This window comes from Panthera tigris, chromosome B1 (genome assembly GCF_018350195.1).
Source record: "Panthera tigris isolate Pti1 chromosome B1, P.tigris_Pti1_mat1.1, whole genome shotgun sequence".
NCBI classification, from domain to species: Eukaryota; Metazoa; Chordata; class Mammalia; order Carnivora; family Felidae; genus Panthera; species Panthera tigris.
In genome coordinates, this window is record NC_056663.1 from 103,561,623 (window position 1) to 103,577,882 (window position 16,260).

At 38.5% G+C, this 16,260-nt stretch overlaps 1 protein-coding gene across 1 annotated transcript; it reads left to right on the top strand.

The window, feature by feature from the left end:
• Positions 1-7,629, top strand: MAD2L1 (mitotic arrest deficient 2 like 1). The gene is made up of 5 exons (XM_007087605.3): positions 1-164; positions 1,085-1,231; positions 4,661-4,781; positions 6,011-6,114; positions 6,784-7,629. The coding sequence occupies exons 1-5, from the start codon at positions 92-94 to the stop codon at positions 6,954-6,956; spliced, it is 618 nt and encodes a 205-aa protein (XP_007087667.1). The 5' UTR covers positions 1-91; the 3' UTR covers positions 6,957-7,629.
• The last annotated feature ends 8,631 nt before the right edge of the window (positions 7,630-16,260 follow it).

Genomic DNA, 16,260 nt, shown 5'->3' on the forward strand with positions numbered 1-16,260 from the left:
CTTTTGAAACGAGTGGCGGGGAAGTGTTGTGGAAGTCCCTGCTGTAGCTGTCTGCCGGGTGGAAGCGCGGTCCTTCGTTGTAGGCCTGGCAATGGCGCTGCAGCTCTCCCGGGAGCAGGGCATCACCCTGCGCGGCAGCGCCGAAATCGTGGCTGAGTTCTTCTGTAAGTCTTCCTCGCGCAGGCCGGAGGGCGGGAGAACTGAGGCCAGGCCGCCCGGTAGGCCCACGGCTCGGCCACGGAGGCGGGGTAAGCGCGGGGGCGAGGTTGCGGGGGTGCCGAGAGGCCCGGAATTCAAGCCCTCTCTGCCCCAGCCTCCTGCCCGGCTGGAGAATCTAGGAGGAGGCGCATGCAGGCGCCGTTTCCGGATGCGTTGCTAATGGAGCTGGAGGCCTAGGTACTGCTGAACCGAGGCCTGTCTCTTGTCGTAGCCCCATCAGCTGCCGAATTGCTTTAAACTGCTGATCATACGCACTTCCTCACCTGCCCCTCCCACCCCACCACCACCCGGGTCTCAGCGACTTGAGACAGAACACGACCGGGGTGGAGACCGTGTATGTTTTTAAGAACCCGATCTTCACGCTTTGATTCTGGTGTTGGGGTGATGAACTAGACTTTAGGAGGCTCGCTGTTCTGGACCAGGCCACTTGTACCTTCTGATAGAATCTGGCAGGATTTGTGAGGGGAAAAGGAGGAAAAAGAAAGGAGAGGGTTGCCTGGAGCATTGGACAGTAAAATCAGTTGCTAACTCAGACACAAAAGCCGATCTTGACATCCTCTAGCCCGAATTTGGACTTGGATTACAATGAGCTGAAATTTGACGGTAGTAGATTAATATAGTTTGGCGTTTTTCTTTTATTGCCACATAAGTGCAGGTATCGCGTTCTTTTACTTAGAAGCAAGATTTTAAGGATTTTTAATTCCACTTTTTACCTATTCTGATTTCAGCGACACACCCATAAACACTTGTCTAGGCATTTACAGTTTTATACCATTAATGAAACCATAGCCACAGCTAAATATGTTTTATTTTACGGAGTTACAAAGTGATAATAACTTTTCTTTAACATTCCTTTTGTTTTCAGCATTTGGTATCAACAGCATTTTATATCAGCGTGGCATATATCCATCTGAAACCTTTACTAGAGTGCAGAAATATGGACTCACCTTGCTTGTAACAACTGATCCTGAGCTCATAAAATACCTAAATAATGTGGTGGAACAACTGAAAGGTATTTAACTGTTGGAAACAATTTTGAGTTTTGCAGGCCTTCTATGACCCTTCCTTCCGGGCATCTTGGTGGTCGTTTTTTCGCTCTGTATATAGAAGTGTAAAACACTACAATCTCAAATATAATGACTCTCAATTGGAAGAAAGCAAAAATATATAAATTGAAAGAAATTCCACTTTTACCCTACATTTTGAGTGAGTTGAATATTTTGATGTTAGGTATCTGATACAGCTTCACAAAACAATCTCCATCAAGTCCCTTAGAAATGATTTTTGGGGGCCCCTGGGTGGCGCAGTCGGTTAAGCGTCCGACTTCAGCCAGGTCACGATCTCGCGGTCCGTGAGTTCGAGCCCCGCGTCAGGCTCTGGGCTGATGGCTCGGAGCCTGGAGCCTGTTTCCGATTCTGTGTCTCCCTCTCTCTCTGCCCCTCCCCCGTTCATGCTCTGTCTCTCTCTGTCCCAAAAATAAATAAAAAAAAAAAGTTGAAAAAAAAAATTTTAAAAAAATAAAAAAGAAATGATTTTTGCAGTTCATGTGGCCAGATGGAACAAATTAGAATTTAATGTACTTATGATGGTGTTCATTATCTGAGAAAAATCCACTGTATTTTTAACATGATCTATTTTCTGTAGCTGCCTGGAGTTTAGAGCCATCGTTATTTTAGAATAAAGGAAAATAAAATTAGATCCAACCTGGGAATTAAACTTAAAAAAGTACAACTACTAAGTAATAGGACACCCAGTAGAAGTTTCTCATTTTTACCTATTTCCATTTGTTATTGTTTTTGTTTTTGTTTTTGTTTTTAAATCCTGGGACGCCTGGGGGGCTCAGTTGGTTGAGCATCTGACTTGGGCTCAGTTCATGATCTCAGGGCTCCTGAGTTTGAGCCCTGCAATGGGCTCTGCTGTCAGCACAGAACCCACTACAGATCCTCTGACTCTTGTCTTTCTCTCTTTCAAAAATAAATAAACATTAAAAAAAAAAAAAAAAAAAATCCTGCCTGTAAGTCAGTAAGCCTTTTCTATCTGAACACTCATTGTTTTTCCTTAGCTCAAGAAGTTACTGTATTCGATCACAATACTTATTCTCCATCTATTCCTTTTTTTTTTTTTTAATCTTGTTTTTCTCCACTTAGGATTCTCATTTCTAATTTTTCTGTGTTGTAAGATGTTTCTCCCTACCTCCCCATTTGACCTCCCAAAATAATAGTTCCAAAAAACACTGCAGTTAGTCACCTATTTTTTTCTTTTTAATTCATAAGCCATCTATGTTTTTTCAAGTAGCTTTATTTTTAAAATTACATTAATTGTGGGGAGCCTGGGTGGCTCAGTCGGTTAAGTGTCCGACTTCTGCTAAGGTCATGATATCATGGCTTGTAAGTTCAAGCCTGCATCGGGCTCTGTGATGACAGCTCAGAGCCTGGAGCCTGCTTCAGGTTCTGTCTTCATCTCTCTGCCCCTGCTTGCGCAGTGTTTCTGTTTCTCAAATATAAACAAACATTAAAATTTTTTTTAAAATAGCATTAATTATATTTTTATTGCCTTTAGAACTAAATCATCTGTAATCCTGTATTAGGGCTGCCCTCAGATTATTTAGCCTGAAACCTCTAAGTATGAATCTATGTCATCTTAATTTGATAGAGAAGCAAGCCTGGCCTAAGCTAATGGTTTTGGGTTTTCTCCTTTAAGATTACACTCATGACATTTCACCTCAGATGTAGGTAGACCTTTCTATTTAACTTTTCCCATTTATTTTAATTAACATGGAGGAATTGTTCTTAGAGGCAAATTGTTCTGTCAATTTGAATCCCATCCCTCTTGCCTTCTTAAGGACTTTACCCTATTTCTTCTCTGATATTTTTGACTCCTTTGTTTTGAGTTACTTTCATTGGTTTAGTCAGTCTTTAGTTTTAAAAGAAAATAATTCCACCTACTCCAAATCTTTAACTTACTAACCAGTCTCCTTTTCAGAACTAAATTGATAAAAAGTTGTTGATATATGCCAAGGGGTCAGCAATGGTGCCAGGCCATATCTAGCAAGTGGCCTATTTTTGTACTGCCTACAAAGAATATTTTCAAATTTGTAAAGGGTTGTTTTTTAAAAGAGTATGCAACAGAGACCTAGGTGGCCCACATGCCCTCGATACTACTAAATTGTTTTGTCTCTTAAAAAACAACAACAAACTGCTGATTCCTGAGTATACTGCCCCAATATCTAAGATTAATTCAGGGCTCATTCTGAGGCCTTCTTCTCATGATAACCTCTCTAGATCTCTGACATACCTAGATAGCTTCACTAATCTTTGTGTAGTTGACTCACAAACGTACATCTAGCCCAGCTCTCCTAACTCTGTGCTCATATATTAAATGAGTCCCTTGATATCTTCATGTGACTATCCCAGTGATATTTCAAACTCAGCATATGAAAAATGGGGCTCCTGGCTGGCTCAGTCAGTGGAGCATGGGACTCTTGATCTTGGGGTTATCTCAGTGAATGTATCAGTAATCCAACTGGTGATAAAAACCAGAAACTTAGGAGGTATCCCTGAGTCTTTCCTCTTCCTTACTCTCAAGTATTCAATAAATCTTAACAACTTTAACCATGAAATCTCTTGAATGTATCTACTGATCCATCTTTACCAGTTTATCCTTCTATAAGCCTTCATTACTTCTTACTTGAATTACTAATTAATTTTAGTGACCCTAGATCCCCTCTTTACCTCCAGTCTACTTTCCACTTCACCGCCAGAAGGATAGTTTTGAAATATAAATTTAATTACATCACACCCTCCTTCAAACACAATAATGACTTCCCTCATTCTTGAGATATAACTTCTTTAATTTGGCCCACGTGGCCTTGAATGGTTTGACCCCTATGTGTCCTGCTAAACTTGCCTTCGTTCTCCCCGTAACTGCAGTTGTATTGGCTTTTTTTAAGTCCTCTAGTCAGATGCTCTTCCCTTTTTAATATTTAAGACCTATACCCTTTTCTGTATATTTTTGCATATTTAATAGTATTTATTCTTAGAACTAAACTCAAATGAGAACTCCCTGAATGAACCAAAGTTTCCTGTATTCACTCTCTGCATCAAATACCTCACCTTCATAGCATTCATCACAATTATAATAAATCTTACATTTATTGGCACAATGATTAGATTAATCCTCCACTCCTACATTTTACCTTAGATTAAGATGGAAGTACTGCATGTTCACTACTCTGTTCTCAGCACTCAGTACTGTATCTGGTACAAATACGGAGAATTCAAAAACAGGAGCTAGGTTATTGTGGGGCAAGTTTCCTGTACAGGTTGGAGGAGTTCCAAAATACTAGGGGTAGGAATTTGCAGACAATAGGAAGTGAGACCTGAGAAGAGAACTGCTTTGTAATGCAGTGGATCAAAAAAAGATGCCTTGTTATGTATTCCAGATTGGTTATACAAGTGTTCAGTTCAGAAACTGGTGGTAGTCATCTCAAATATTGAGAGTGGTGAAGTCCTTGAAAGGTGGCAATTTGATATTGAGTGTGACAAGACTGCAAAAGATGACAGGTAAGTATGAATTAAATTACTTCCACTTTTATATATTTTTTGCAAAATTTCTTTTCCTTACTAAAGGAGTTCTAATTATATTGAACTTAGTTTTATATAAGGTAATTTGTTTCTAAGTATGCTTGATTTGACCTAATCCCCTGTGGAAAAGAATAGGGCTCATAAACTGTGCTCACAAAAAAATTGTGCATATCATGGACATAATTGCCTTTAGTCTAAATCCATGAATTACAGACTTTAGTGTTTATGATGCTATATGAGAAGCTACACATGATGGACTAGGTGGGCCATTTAATGAGTTTCAAGGTACTTTTAAGACCAGAAAGTATTATCCTAGACTTTTCTCCCAGCTTAACATGCAGCTCTACTGGGGCGCCTGGGTGGCTCAGTCAGTTAAGCATCTGACTCTTGATTTCAGCTCAGGTCATGATCTCATGGTTTGTGAGATCAAACCCCATGTCTGGCTTTGCACTGACAGTGTGGAGCCTGCTTGCGATTCTCTCTCTCTCTCTGTCCCTGCCCCGTTCACGCTGTCTCTCAAAATAAATGAATAAACAAAAAATAAATAAATAAAAGATGCAGCTCTACTGTATTTCATTTAATGCCACAAACTTCCTGCAACACTTCATAAACTGAAGTTTGTGGATCCCCCAAATGGCCCATCATTATAGGCTAATTTCTAGCATTGTCTTAAGCATGCTTATCTATAAACTGAGAACTGTTTCTCGTAATGAAATATAGATTGTTTCTGAAACCTTTGGTCTATTTTAGAAAAGCTTTAACTTATACAAATAATTTGATGCCGGATTAACGTCTTTTTTGAGGCAGTAGGGAATTAGACATTTAGGCAATACTAAAAATGCCAAAATGATTATACTGATTAAATATTTTAGATACTACTTGTTATCTTTATTTTAGGAGGTACTGAAGTTTTCCTAATTGAAGCACTTGACAGGTTTTCTAATCATCTGCTACTGAATAACTTGATACTAAGATCAACCCTAAAAACGATTAGGAGGATAAATGAAATAACAGAGATAATACTGTGCCTACTAGGTTATAGATTCTAAGGATACATATTATACTCCTGTATATTTAAATATTTAAAAAAAAACCTTTTGAATGCATTACTTATTTGATTTGGGAAATATTTAATCAGTTAAATAATCTTACCAATGTTTTAAATAACTTGTTAAAATTTAAATTAATTGATTTGGTTTCTTTGGTAGTGCACCCAGAGAAAAGTCTCAGAAAGCTATCCAAGATGAAATCCGTTCAGTGATCAGACAGATCACAGCTACAGTGACATTTCTGCCACTGTTGGAAGTTTCTTGTAAGTATTATACAAATTTCACATCCTTTTATTAAATTTTTTCTTAATTATCAGTGTCCTGTAATACAAATGAGAAAAATGTTAATAAAGCAAAAGTAATGCTATATGCATCTTATTTAGAAGTGCGGTGAAGGAATGAAAGTAGTTTACAGTACTCACTCTAAAATATTTTGATGTAATTCTGTTCATTATTTTTATTTTCTACACATGTCTATGTATATAATGAAGACTTTTAGCTATAATTGTGTCTTTTTTTCCTAACTTAGTTACTCTTTCATTCATCAAATATATCCTCCATACCTGCTATCTGCCAGACACTGTTCTGGGCACTGGGATACATCAGTCACAAAACCAAGATGTTATTATCTCTTCTATGGCTTACATTCATGCTATCTCGTGATTAATTCTTTCTGCAAATATTTTTAATGGTTTTCTCATTAAAGGAAAAAAAATTGAATTTTTTTTCATAAGATAAAGTAAAAGGAGTACAATGTTTTCTGTACTAAAATTTCCATTGAGGAAAAGCAGTTAGCTAACAATTAACTGATTAGAGATCCGAGTAAAGTAGCTTTTCTGACACTATAGGTGGTTCAAATGTGAGAGGGACAGGGAGAGGAGTTTTACTTTTGAAAAAATAATGGTACTTTAATGATCTTGTCCCCAATTTAGGTTCATTTGATCTACTGATTTATACAGACAAAGACTTGGTTGTACCTGAAAAATGGGAAGAATCGGGACCACAGTTTATTACCAATTCTGAGGAAGTCCGTCTTCGTTCATTTACTACTACGATCCACAAAGTAAATAGCACAGTGGCCTACAAAATTCCTGTCAATGACTGAGGATAAGGACTGTGATGTACTTGTAATTCTCAGATGTGGTTTTCCTGGAACCAAGTCAACTATAGGTGATACGTTTTGTTTCATTGGTTAACTTTTAGATGGGGAAAACTTAACATTATGCTTTCACTGAACTGTGCATAATTGTTCCATTTTTTGGTACCTGTATGACTTTATACAGGGTTGACCCACATTATTGCACACTATTCAAAAGGGGACTAGGAGATTATATCATCATTGTTATGTCAATTCCTTTGAGAGTGGTAACCATAGATGGCAAACTTTTGTTATAAAGCTAAATGCCTTCTTAAATCAGACCTTTTTTGGTCAAGTACCTTGACTCAGAATATAGGTAGGGAAATGTTTAAATATAAAATATAGCAAAATAAGTCTGAATATTCAAAGTCTTTGTTTAGATTCTGAAATTACCCAATAAGAATCTGTAAGTAATGAAATATTGCTCCTATTAGGTCCTTTTGCCATTTATTTCATTTGTATAGTTTCCATATTGAAAACATTTCCAATTATTTGATTTTAATTTATATAACCTGAGCCTACAAAGGTATGAATATTTCTACTTCAAATTCCTATGATACAGAACTCTTAAAAAGTTTTTTTTTTATGGTTTATAAAATCAAGCTTTAAATGATGATGAAATAAATGTGTACGTTTTAAATTTGTCTTAAAATATTTTTATTTTTATATTGGTGTGAGTGCTTAGTCTAACTCTTTACATGTATTAACTTCCACTATTAAGTAAATACACATAGCATCCATTCATTCAAAAATTATGGTGTGGACCTGTTAATGTGCCAAGTGGCCAGGATGAATGAAACAATCCTGGATGCTCATTTTCATAACAGTGCTATTCACAGTAACCAAGCAGTGGAAGGAACCCAAATGTCCATCAGATGAATGGGTAAACAAAATGTGATGTATACGTGCAATGAAATAAAATTCAGCTTTAAAAAGGAAGGAGGGGTGCCTGGGTGGGCCTGGCCTGGACTCTGATTCAGTTTTGCTTACCATAGAGGAATGAAAAACAGCATGCTCTAGTTGAGCTTATCAGGGTCTGAAATAAGAGCCTCAGAAGGGACTGAACCACACCTGGTCTTCAGGATCCTTCTCCCAGTGTCCCCAGCTGGATAGGGAAATCAAGCTTCCATGATTACAATGTTTACGATAGAGGTAACAATCTCCTATATTAGTTGACTTTTGCTGCTTGGCAAACAACCATAGAATAATGATAAGCACTTTTTCCCCTGTAAGTCTGGGTCATCTGGGGTGCTTATCTTCTTCTCAGGCAAATCTGCAGGTCACATGTCTTACTCAACTAGTGAAGGAGCAATGGCTATCCAGGATTCTTCAAGCTTAGCTTCAGAACTTTAAAAGCTGACATTTTTTCCCACATTCCACTATGTGGGCAAGTCTTATGGCTAAGCCAAACTTCAATAGGGCAGGGAAGTATACTCCCATGGAGTTGGAGAGAAGGATGTGTGAAAACCTGATGAAAGTGATATTATACAGCAAAGATCAGAATAGCTATAATAATCCTATATTGTAACTCCCATTTTCCACCAGATGTCACTAATGCTGCAATACTCAAGGTGAATTTCTTTTGACTCTAAAAAACTAGACTTTCTTATTGGAAATTAACATTGGGATTTCTGGCTACAAAAATATAAAGACATCAGAGGAAGAAAGCACAGCATCTGTTACTTGTTAGGCACTTTACATGAATTCTTTCATTTAATTTTCACGATTTAGTGCACAAGTAGAATTGTGGGTTTAATGAGCAAGCAAACCACTACCTTTAAAAGTTTAGGTGGTCTCTTCTGTCCATGACCAAGGAAGCTCAGCTGACCCCTCAGCAAGCACATCAAAAGGAGTTCCTTCACCCTTTTCCGAATGGCTCTACCTTTCATTTATTTATTTTTTAAGTTTATTTATTTTTGAGAGTGCACGAGTGCAGGAAGAGCAGAGAGAAAGGAGACACAGAGAGAGGAGACACAATCCCAAGCAGGCGCTGCGTTGTCAGCACAGAGCCTGATGTGGGGCTTGAACCTACGAACTGAGGTCATGTCCTGAGCTGAGGTAACCCCCTGAACCACCCAGGTGCCCCAGCTCTTAACCTTTTACATCCCTTTAGCCATTGAGTGTCCAGAATAAATTGGTTTTCATTTGTAAAACTCCATGTTTCATTGGGTGTATTTGTATTTACACTTTCCTCAGATGACTGACCAATGAATGGTAGGAACCAAAAGATAGAGGGCTTAAACCTCTAACTTAGTCTATATAGTTCAAAGAATAAATCAAGTGTGAATTTGCAAGCAGTTGTGAAACAGTTTTCCAGCCAATCAAAAGAATTATTAAGTGACCTCATTTACTCTTTAGGGAATTAATTTTGGGCTAAAATTGCAAGTAATTTCTTATTCCTTTTTTATTAAATATGTGAAATTATAAGTTATTTTGTCCAATGTAACTGATAAAAATTTGTGTTGGCATAACTGTGGAATAGAAATGCTACTAAAGTTCAAACTTTATTAGTTATATGCTCTAAGAACAGATCTTTAAAGATCTTTCCATTCTTCGTGAATATGGCTTTTAAAACTAGCAGTATTAACTGATGCTTATTAAAAAAAATCTAGTTGGGAAAGCTACTTAATCTTCATTAGAGTTGACAGTCCTATTCCAATCTGGCAAAAACATTGTAGCCTTAGCAACAAAACTATTAGAAAAGGCCTGGAGAGGAAAATGTCAGGAGTTGACCCTCTGATTACACAAGTCCGTTTATGTTACCATTTCACCTATTTTTTGCTCTTACTATTTGATCTATTTTTATAATAGAGAAACATAATATAATTTCATTTATTTGTATAAAGTCCATTTTCATCTGCGTTTATCTGCACCATTTTGCTATGCAAGCTTGTTTGCACAAAGGAACTTACATCAGATCAAGATCTTTATTGTTTTGACATTTTATCTGTGCTAAAAAAGGCCTCTGAGTATAAGCACGACCACTTGTGCTCCACTTCCATGCAAGGGAAAGGTCTCAAGCCTCTTTAAAAACTATCTAGATATGGACATACCCAGTGGATACCTACATACAGATGGGAATTTCTTTATGGATGGCAGTCTCACTGACCAAGTCTAGGAGTTAGTGGTCTTAAAGATTGAGTCTGTGCTGTCCAAAATATTTAATGTCAAAATTACAGTTCTTGGATAACTGTGTACTTAATCATAAAAATTCTTTTTTTTTAAAGTTTATTTATTTATTTTGAGAGATGCAGAGACAGCACGAGTCGGGAAGGGGCAGAGAGAGGGAGAGAAATAGAATCCCAAGCAGGCTCCACGCTGCCAGCACAGAGACCGACGTGGGGCTTGAATCCGTGAAGCCATGAGATCATGACCTGAGCCAAAATCAAGAGTCAGATGCTTAACCAACTGAGGCACCCAGGCACCCCATGTGTACTTAATCATAATAGCCAATACAACTCTGCAAAAACAGAGTCACAGCTTCCAGGACTGGGAAAGGAAATTTGTGGGTAACAATCATCTACTGAGTGGCAAGCACCAATTGGGTGTGTTATATACCTGTTCAACCTGGTTCCTTCTAAGTGAATGGGGGTTGGGGGTTGGTGGGGATGAGGGAAACTTGGGCCACAGCCTATCATCTTAGAAACTGGTGATGGGACGTGGGGAGAGTGAGGAAGCAAGGAAAATGATGAAGGCTGAGTCCCCAAATGAGACCTCTGGAGTAAGGAACAGACCCCCCATACCTTAGTTCGGGGCCATGAAGGGACAGAGGGTGGAGAGAGAAGGACTGGATTCAAAACACAAGTTTTACAACTCTGCTGATGCCTGCTGAGTCTCAGAGGATAACCACTAAGGAAACTTCATTCCTACCTAGGCAGGTTGAGTAGGACCCAGCTAGGCAGCAGTTGACCAGAATCAAGATTCTAAGAAAATAAAATACCACGATCACAGTAACAGCCAACGAGTCAGGATTACTCTTTGTCAAGAACAGAAGGATAACAAAGTTTAGCAAAACTTTAAGGAGAGTCTAGATATCACAGATTAGTCAAAAGTTAGTATTCCAAAGAGTTGGGCCATTGCAAAGATAGAACACAAGCACAAACAAACAATATTCCAGAACACTTAAATTTCAGAGCAGAAACTTTTCTGCTTTTACTCCTTCCTGACTCAGTAGGATCTGACCGTCGGTTTAAAGAGAGAGACTGCAGCTGGGAAGGAAATGGTGCCAAGAGCTGCAGCTGCAGAAAGTTGTTTTCTTTTAACTTTCAGAGTGTAAAATTAATGCATATGCGAATTTTAAAAACCAAGCAGTAGACAGTGGTGCCATGAAAAGTAAATTCTCTACCTGAACTTGTTCCTCCACTCCCCATTTCCAGCCCTCTATTTTTAAGTATTTTTTGTTCAGCGGGTGGTTATCACCATTCCTCTGAAACATATGTTGATACTTTCATTTCTTGTTTATCAACTTGAGATGGTATCTACTGAAAGATGAGAAACTTATTTCTTTTATCCATCCACTTCTCAGTTTTCCCAGTTAATACTGTTTTGGTTTTTCTGGTGATTATGTATAATCTTAAAGAGTATGCTTCAACTCTATATTTTGTTCCATCAATTTTAGGCAGTATATCTTGATCTTTTTGCTATATTGAAGTGAGAAAGATCTGTGACATTTTCTTCCACGTCTCTCTGCTGCCTCAATAGACAGACTTCCATTTTTTTTATATTATCAGTGGTAATATTAGTCAGTTTCTCTTGTGTTGTTGTCTTGCATTGTTGTCTTCCAAGTTTTGTTTATATGTTGATTCTACAAATTAAAACAACATTTACAATATTCCAATTATTAAATTACTTCTTTCTGAAGAACTGAATAGCTCTACTTATTGACAAAGAAAGGGTAATCTTATGTTATTAAAACTGAAAGATGAATGTTCCAAGTGTCAAGGTCAAATGGCTTCCTTAAACTCCATCTTCAAGACTTTCTATTAAATTTAATTTGGTCAATGATACCTTTAATTTCCAAGAACTCTTTCTCTTTATTTGTTCTTGTTTCATAGCCACCTATTCTTTGGCTTCTTGACTCTGAAGATGTTAGTTTTTTTTGTTGTGGGTTGTTGTTGTTTATTGGTTTGTTTTGTTTTGTTTTGTTTTTTTCCTCTGTTCTCTTACCTGTTTTCTTCAGGAGTTAATTGTTAAAACTGTTCCACTTGGACCTTCTCATTTTTGTTGTTGGTTTAATCTAAATTTTCTGGGATTTTTTTTCCCGTATGCGTGAAAGATGAAAAAGGTTGGTCAATATTAGTAGCATGATTTTCCACTGTAGTATTTGACTTCTTGAATGAAATGATGAATGACAGGGACTATGTACATATGAGCTATTTTAGGGTACTATTTTAGGTACATTTAGATATTTTCTTCATCATGTATTGTTTGAAATTTGGCTTTTAAAAATATTAATTTAAAATATCATATCTTATTTACTGTTTTGGTGCACCCTCAAATTTTGTGTGCTTGTTTTCACTCATTGTAGTGTCTGCTTTGGGCCAGGGGCCTGAACGGTTACATGTAATTTCCAGATATGGTCAGTAGAGGGCAGCAAAGGGTAGTGGCGTGAGCGCTTTCTGCCAAGGTCTGGGCATCCCTCTTTTCCCTTTCTTTATAGAGGTAAAAGTCAATTCGTGGTAGTAGAAAGTCCGGAGTGCCAGAGTCAGGAGAGAAATTACCTATAGGGATACTGACCCAGGATGGGGATCAAGCTGAGGAGGCACTGGAAAGATTTAGCCACAATTCACAGCTTTGGTATCTATCATAGAGATTAGAACCACTAGACATTTGGAGGAGAACCATTAGCACTTTCACAGTCCTGATCCTATTCCCAGTCTGTCTAAAGCCCAAGGTCTCTCTCCTTCAAGTAACAGGAATCTCCTATCCACCTTGAAACTGATGCACACTGCCTGTCTGAGAGTTAATACATGCTACGGCCAGTGGTTAAGAGTTCCACAACTAGCCATTTCAGGGAGGAGAGATTGAATGGGTTAGGGACACCATAAATATGCAAATGTAGGCAGTTGATGAAAACACATATGTGTCAATTAAGTAATTTGAGAGCCAACCTATATCAGATGTGGCTTAAAATATATTTTCTTTCCTCCTCCAGAAGGGAAACATTGTCTAGGCATGGAAAAACTATATGACTTTGAAATTAGACAAACTTGACTCTATGAATTATTAGGTATGTGGTTCTCAGTTACTGAACTTTATTGAGCTTCAGTTTCTTTATCCATAAAAAATGGAAATAATGATTTTTATCTCATAAATCTGCTGCAAGGAAATGAGATGATGTCCGTAAACTGCCTGGCAAAGAACTTGGCAGTTTGTAGTTATTCAATTGATATTAACACCTGGTGTCTCTCCCAGGCTTTGGTAATGGCAGAATACATGGATGGACTAGAGGGAATAATGCTTAGTGAAATAAGTCAGAGAGAGACAGAGAAAGACAAATACCATATGATTTCACTTATACATGGAGTTTAAGGAACAAAACAAATGAATAAAGAAAAAAAGACAAACCAAAACACAGACTCTTAACTATAGAAAACAAACTGATGGTTACCAGAGGGGTAGGGGGATGGGTGAAATGGATGAAGGAGATTAAGGGTATACTTCTCATGATAAGCACTGAGTAACGTAGAGAATTGTTGAAGCACTATATTGTGCAATTCAAACTAATATAACACTGTATATTAATTTCAATGGAATTGAAATAAAAATAAAGTAAAATTTTAAAAGAAAGTAAATTAAGAAAATAGTCCTGTCTTTGCAAAGTGCTTAAAAATGTAGGGGCGCCTGGGTGGCTCAGTCGGTTAAGCGTCCGACTTCGGCTCAGGTCACGATCTCGCGGTCCGCGAGTTCGAGCCCCGCGTTGGGCTCTGGGCTGATGGCTCAGAGCCTGGAGCCTGCTTCTGATTCTGTGTTTCCCTTTCTCTCTGCCCCTCCCCCATTCATGCTGTGTCTCTCTCTGTCTCAAAAATAAATAAACGTTAAAAAAATAAATAAATAAATAAATAAATAAAAATGTAATTATTGGCACAGGGTCACCTTATACTATGTCTTCTATTCGATATTTAAGATGAAAAGTTAAGTGTTCGAGGAAATAAATGAAAACAGACACTATCAATGTTATTCTGTTTAGAGCTCATTCGTCACATTAAAATAAATAACAATGGTATTTTGGAAGAAATTAAGCTTTAGCTATTCCATGTACAGGTAACTATTACGTGACTAAGGAAAACTCCCTCGATCGTTCTAAGAAAAACTTTTCTCGCCTTTGCACCACTACACGGGGGAGATGGTATCAGAACACTACATCTGTCTCAATGAGTTCCTAAAATACTGTCACTCACAATCCTGGTTACATACAAGAATCACTCAAAAAAAGTTTTTAAAAATACAGAGCTGATGTATCAGATTTAAAAATCCCAGAGCTGGGGCGCCTGGGTGGCGCAGTCGGTTAAGCGTCCGACTTCAGCCAGGTCACGATCTCGCGGTCCGTGAGTTCGAGCCCCGCGTCAGGCTCTGGGCTGATGGCTCTGAGCCTGGAGCCTGTTTCCGATTCTGTGTCTCCCTCTCTCTCTGCCCCTCCCCCGTTCATGCTCTGTCTCTCTCTGTCCCAAAAATAAATTTAAAAAGTTGAAAAAAAAAATTAAAAAAAAAAAAAATAAAATAAAAATCCCAGAGCTGATGTATCAGAACCTCGGGGGGGGGAAGTGCCTGAAAAGCTCCCTCAAGCGAGTCTAATGCATATCAGAATTGATAAACAGGGACTGGATTCTAGGAGGAGAGAAGTTTTCCTGGTCTTTAAATCTCTAAAATCTCTGAAGGGGAGAAGCAGGAAATGGGACGTAGTCTGGGAGTTGGGGAAGGTGCAGAGATAAGTCTGCCTACATTTCTTACCTTAAATAGATTTTGACAGATGCTCGAGGAAAGGCCAAAAAGTGTTGCCCAATGAGCCTCCATGGGTCTAAATACAGCCAAGCATGCCCAGACTAGCACTTGTGCCTGTAAAAGTGGTGAGAAGTCTGGATGCCACTATCTACGTGCCAGTTCTCTGCTAGTTTGGTTTTAAGATAAGAGGCCTTACCACAGTCTAAAAGGACCACAAGGACCTGTGCTCTGGCCTCGAGCTACCTCTGCAGGCATGTCTCACTCTCCTGTACCTTCTGCCTGTGTCTCCAATCTAGCAAACTCTTTCGTGTCTCTGAAACGTCATATATTTGCATTCTGTCCCTTCAGCTGAAAAACGAACCTTACCCTCCAACATACTTCTCTTGTCTCCTCTTCCCTTCCCCCTTCCTTCCCCTTCCCTGTCCTCTCACTGAGTAATTCCAAATTGTTCTTTAAAGCTCCATTCCAAAGAGCTCTTGCTTGCCCTCTCCACAATTGAAATCAGGTGGGTCGAGTCCCTCTTTTAAGTTCTCATTTCACTCTTTTTCTCTGTGGTACTTTCCAGAGTCTGGTGTTACACCGTTATTGTTGGGACTCTGTTTAATTTCTGCTCCCCTGCCCCCTCATTTAAATCCAGGTTTTGTGAAAGTTGGGCCTGGGTCCCTATTGCCCAGACCTATCAAGTGCCTTTCTCCTAGTACACAAACACTAGCTGTTGAATGAATGAAGTAAATGAGAGACTATTTTAGGTCATGCTTTCTCCCCCTCCATCGGTGCCAGAAAACTATTTCATTCACTCATTCAGTAAAATGTTTGCATTGCTCCAATGTACCAATGCTTGTGAGAAATAAATGATAAATCAGATATAGACTTTTCCCTTGGGGTCCATAGAGTCTAGTGGGGAATAAAAGACATGTATTCAAATACCTGTTATAAGACCCTGTAAGGGAAACCATAAACTTTGTCAGTAGGATCAAATTGCAGTCTTCCACAGTTGTCAAAGGAAAGAGACTGTTGCTGTGAGAAGAGATTGGGGGAGGAGGAGTTTACAGGAAACTGTGTGACCTCCTGAGTCGGCTGGATTTGAATGCCTCATGTTACATCATGGCTGCCTGGATTTAAAGTATCTAACCTGTCTGTGCAGCAGCCTCCTCACCTGTAAAATGGTCAGTTTTCTAGTGGAAAGGGAACACCATCTTTCATAAAATGTTTTTGAAATTTAGAATTACAGGTTCTCATGGCACTCAAGATGTCCAGATGGCAAATACACACATGAAAAGATGTTTAGCATCATTAGCATCATTAGAGAGGGCAGGGGGAGGGGATACAG

Excerpts from the sequence above, each read along its gene's own strand:
- MAD2L1 (XM_007087605.3), top strand. The coding sequence starts at position 92 with ATGGCGCTGCAGCTCTCCCGGGAGCAGGGCATCACCCTGCGCGGCAGC. Across the intron at positions 165-1,084 it reads AATCGTGGCTGAGTTCTTCT|CATTTGGTATCAACAGCATT; the intron begins GTAAGTCTTCCT and ends TTTTGTTTTCAG. Across the intron at positions 4,782-6,010 it reads AAGACTGCAAAAGATGACAG|TGCACCCAGAGAAAAGTCTC; the intron begins GTAAGTATGAAT and ends TTTCTTTGGTAG.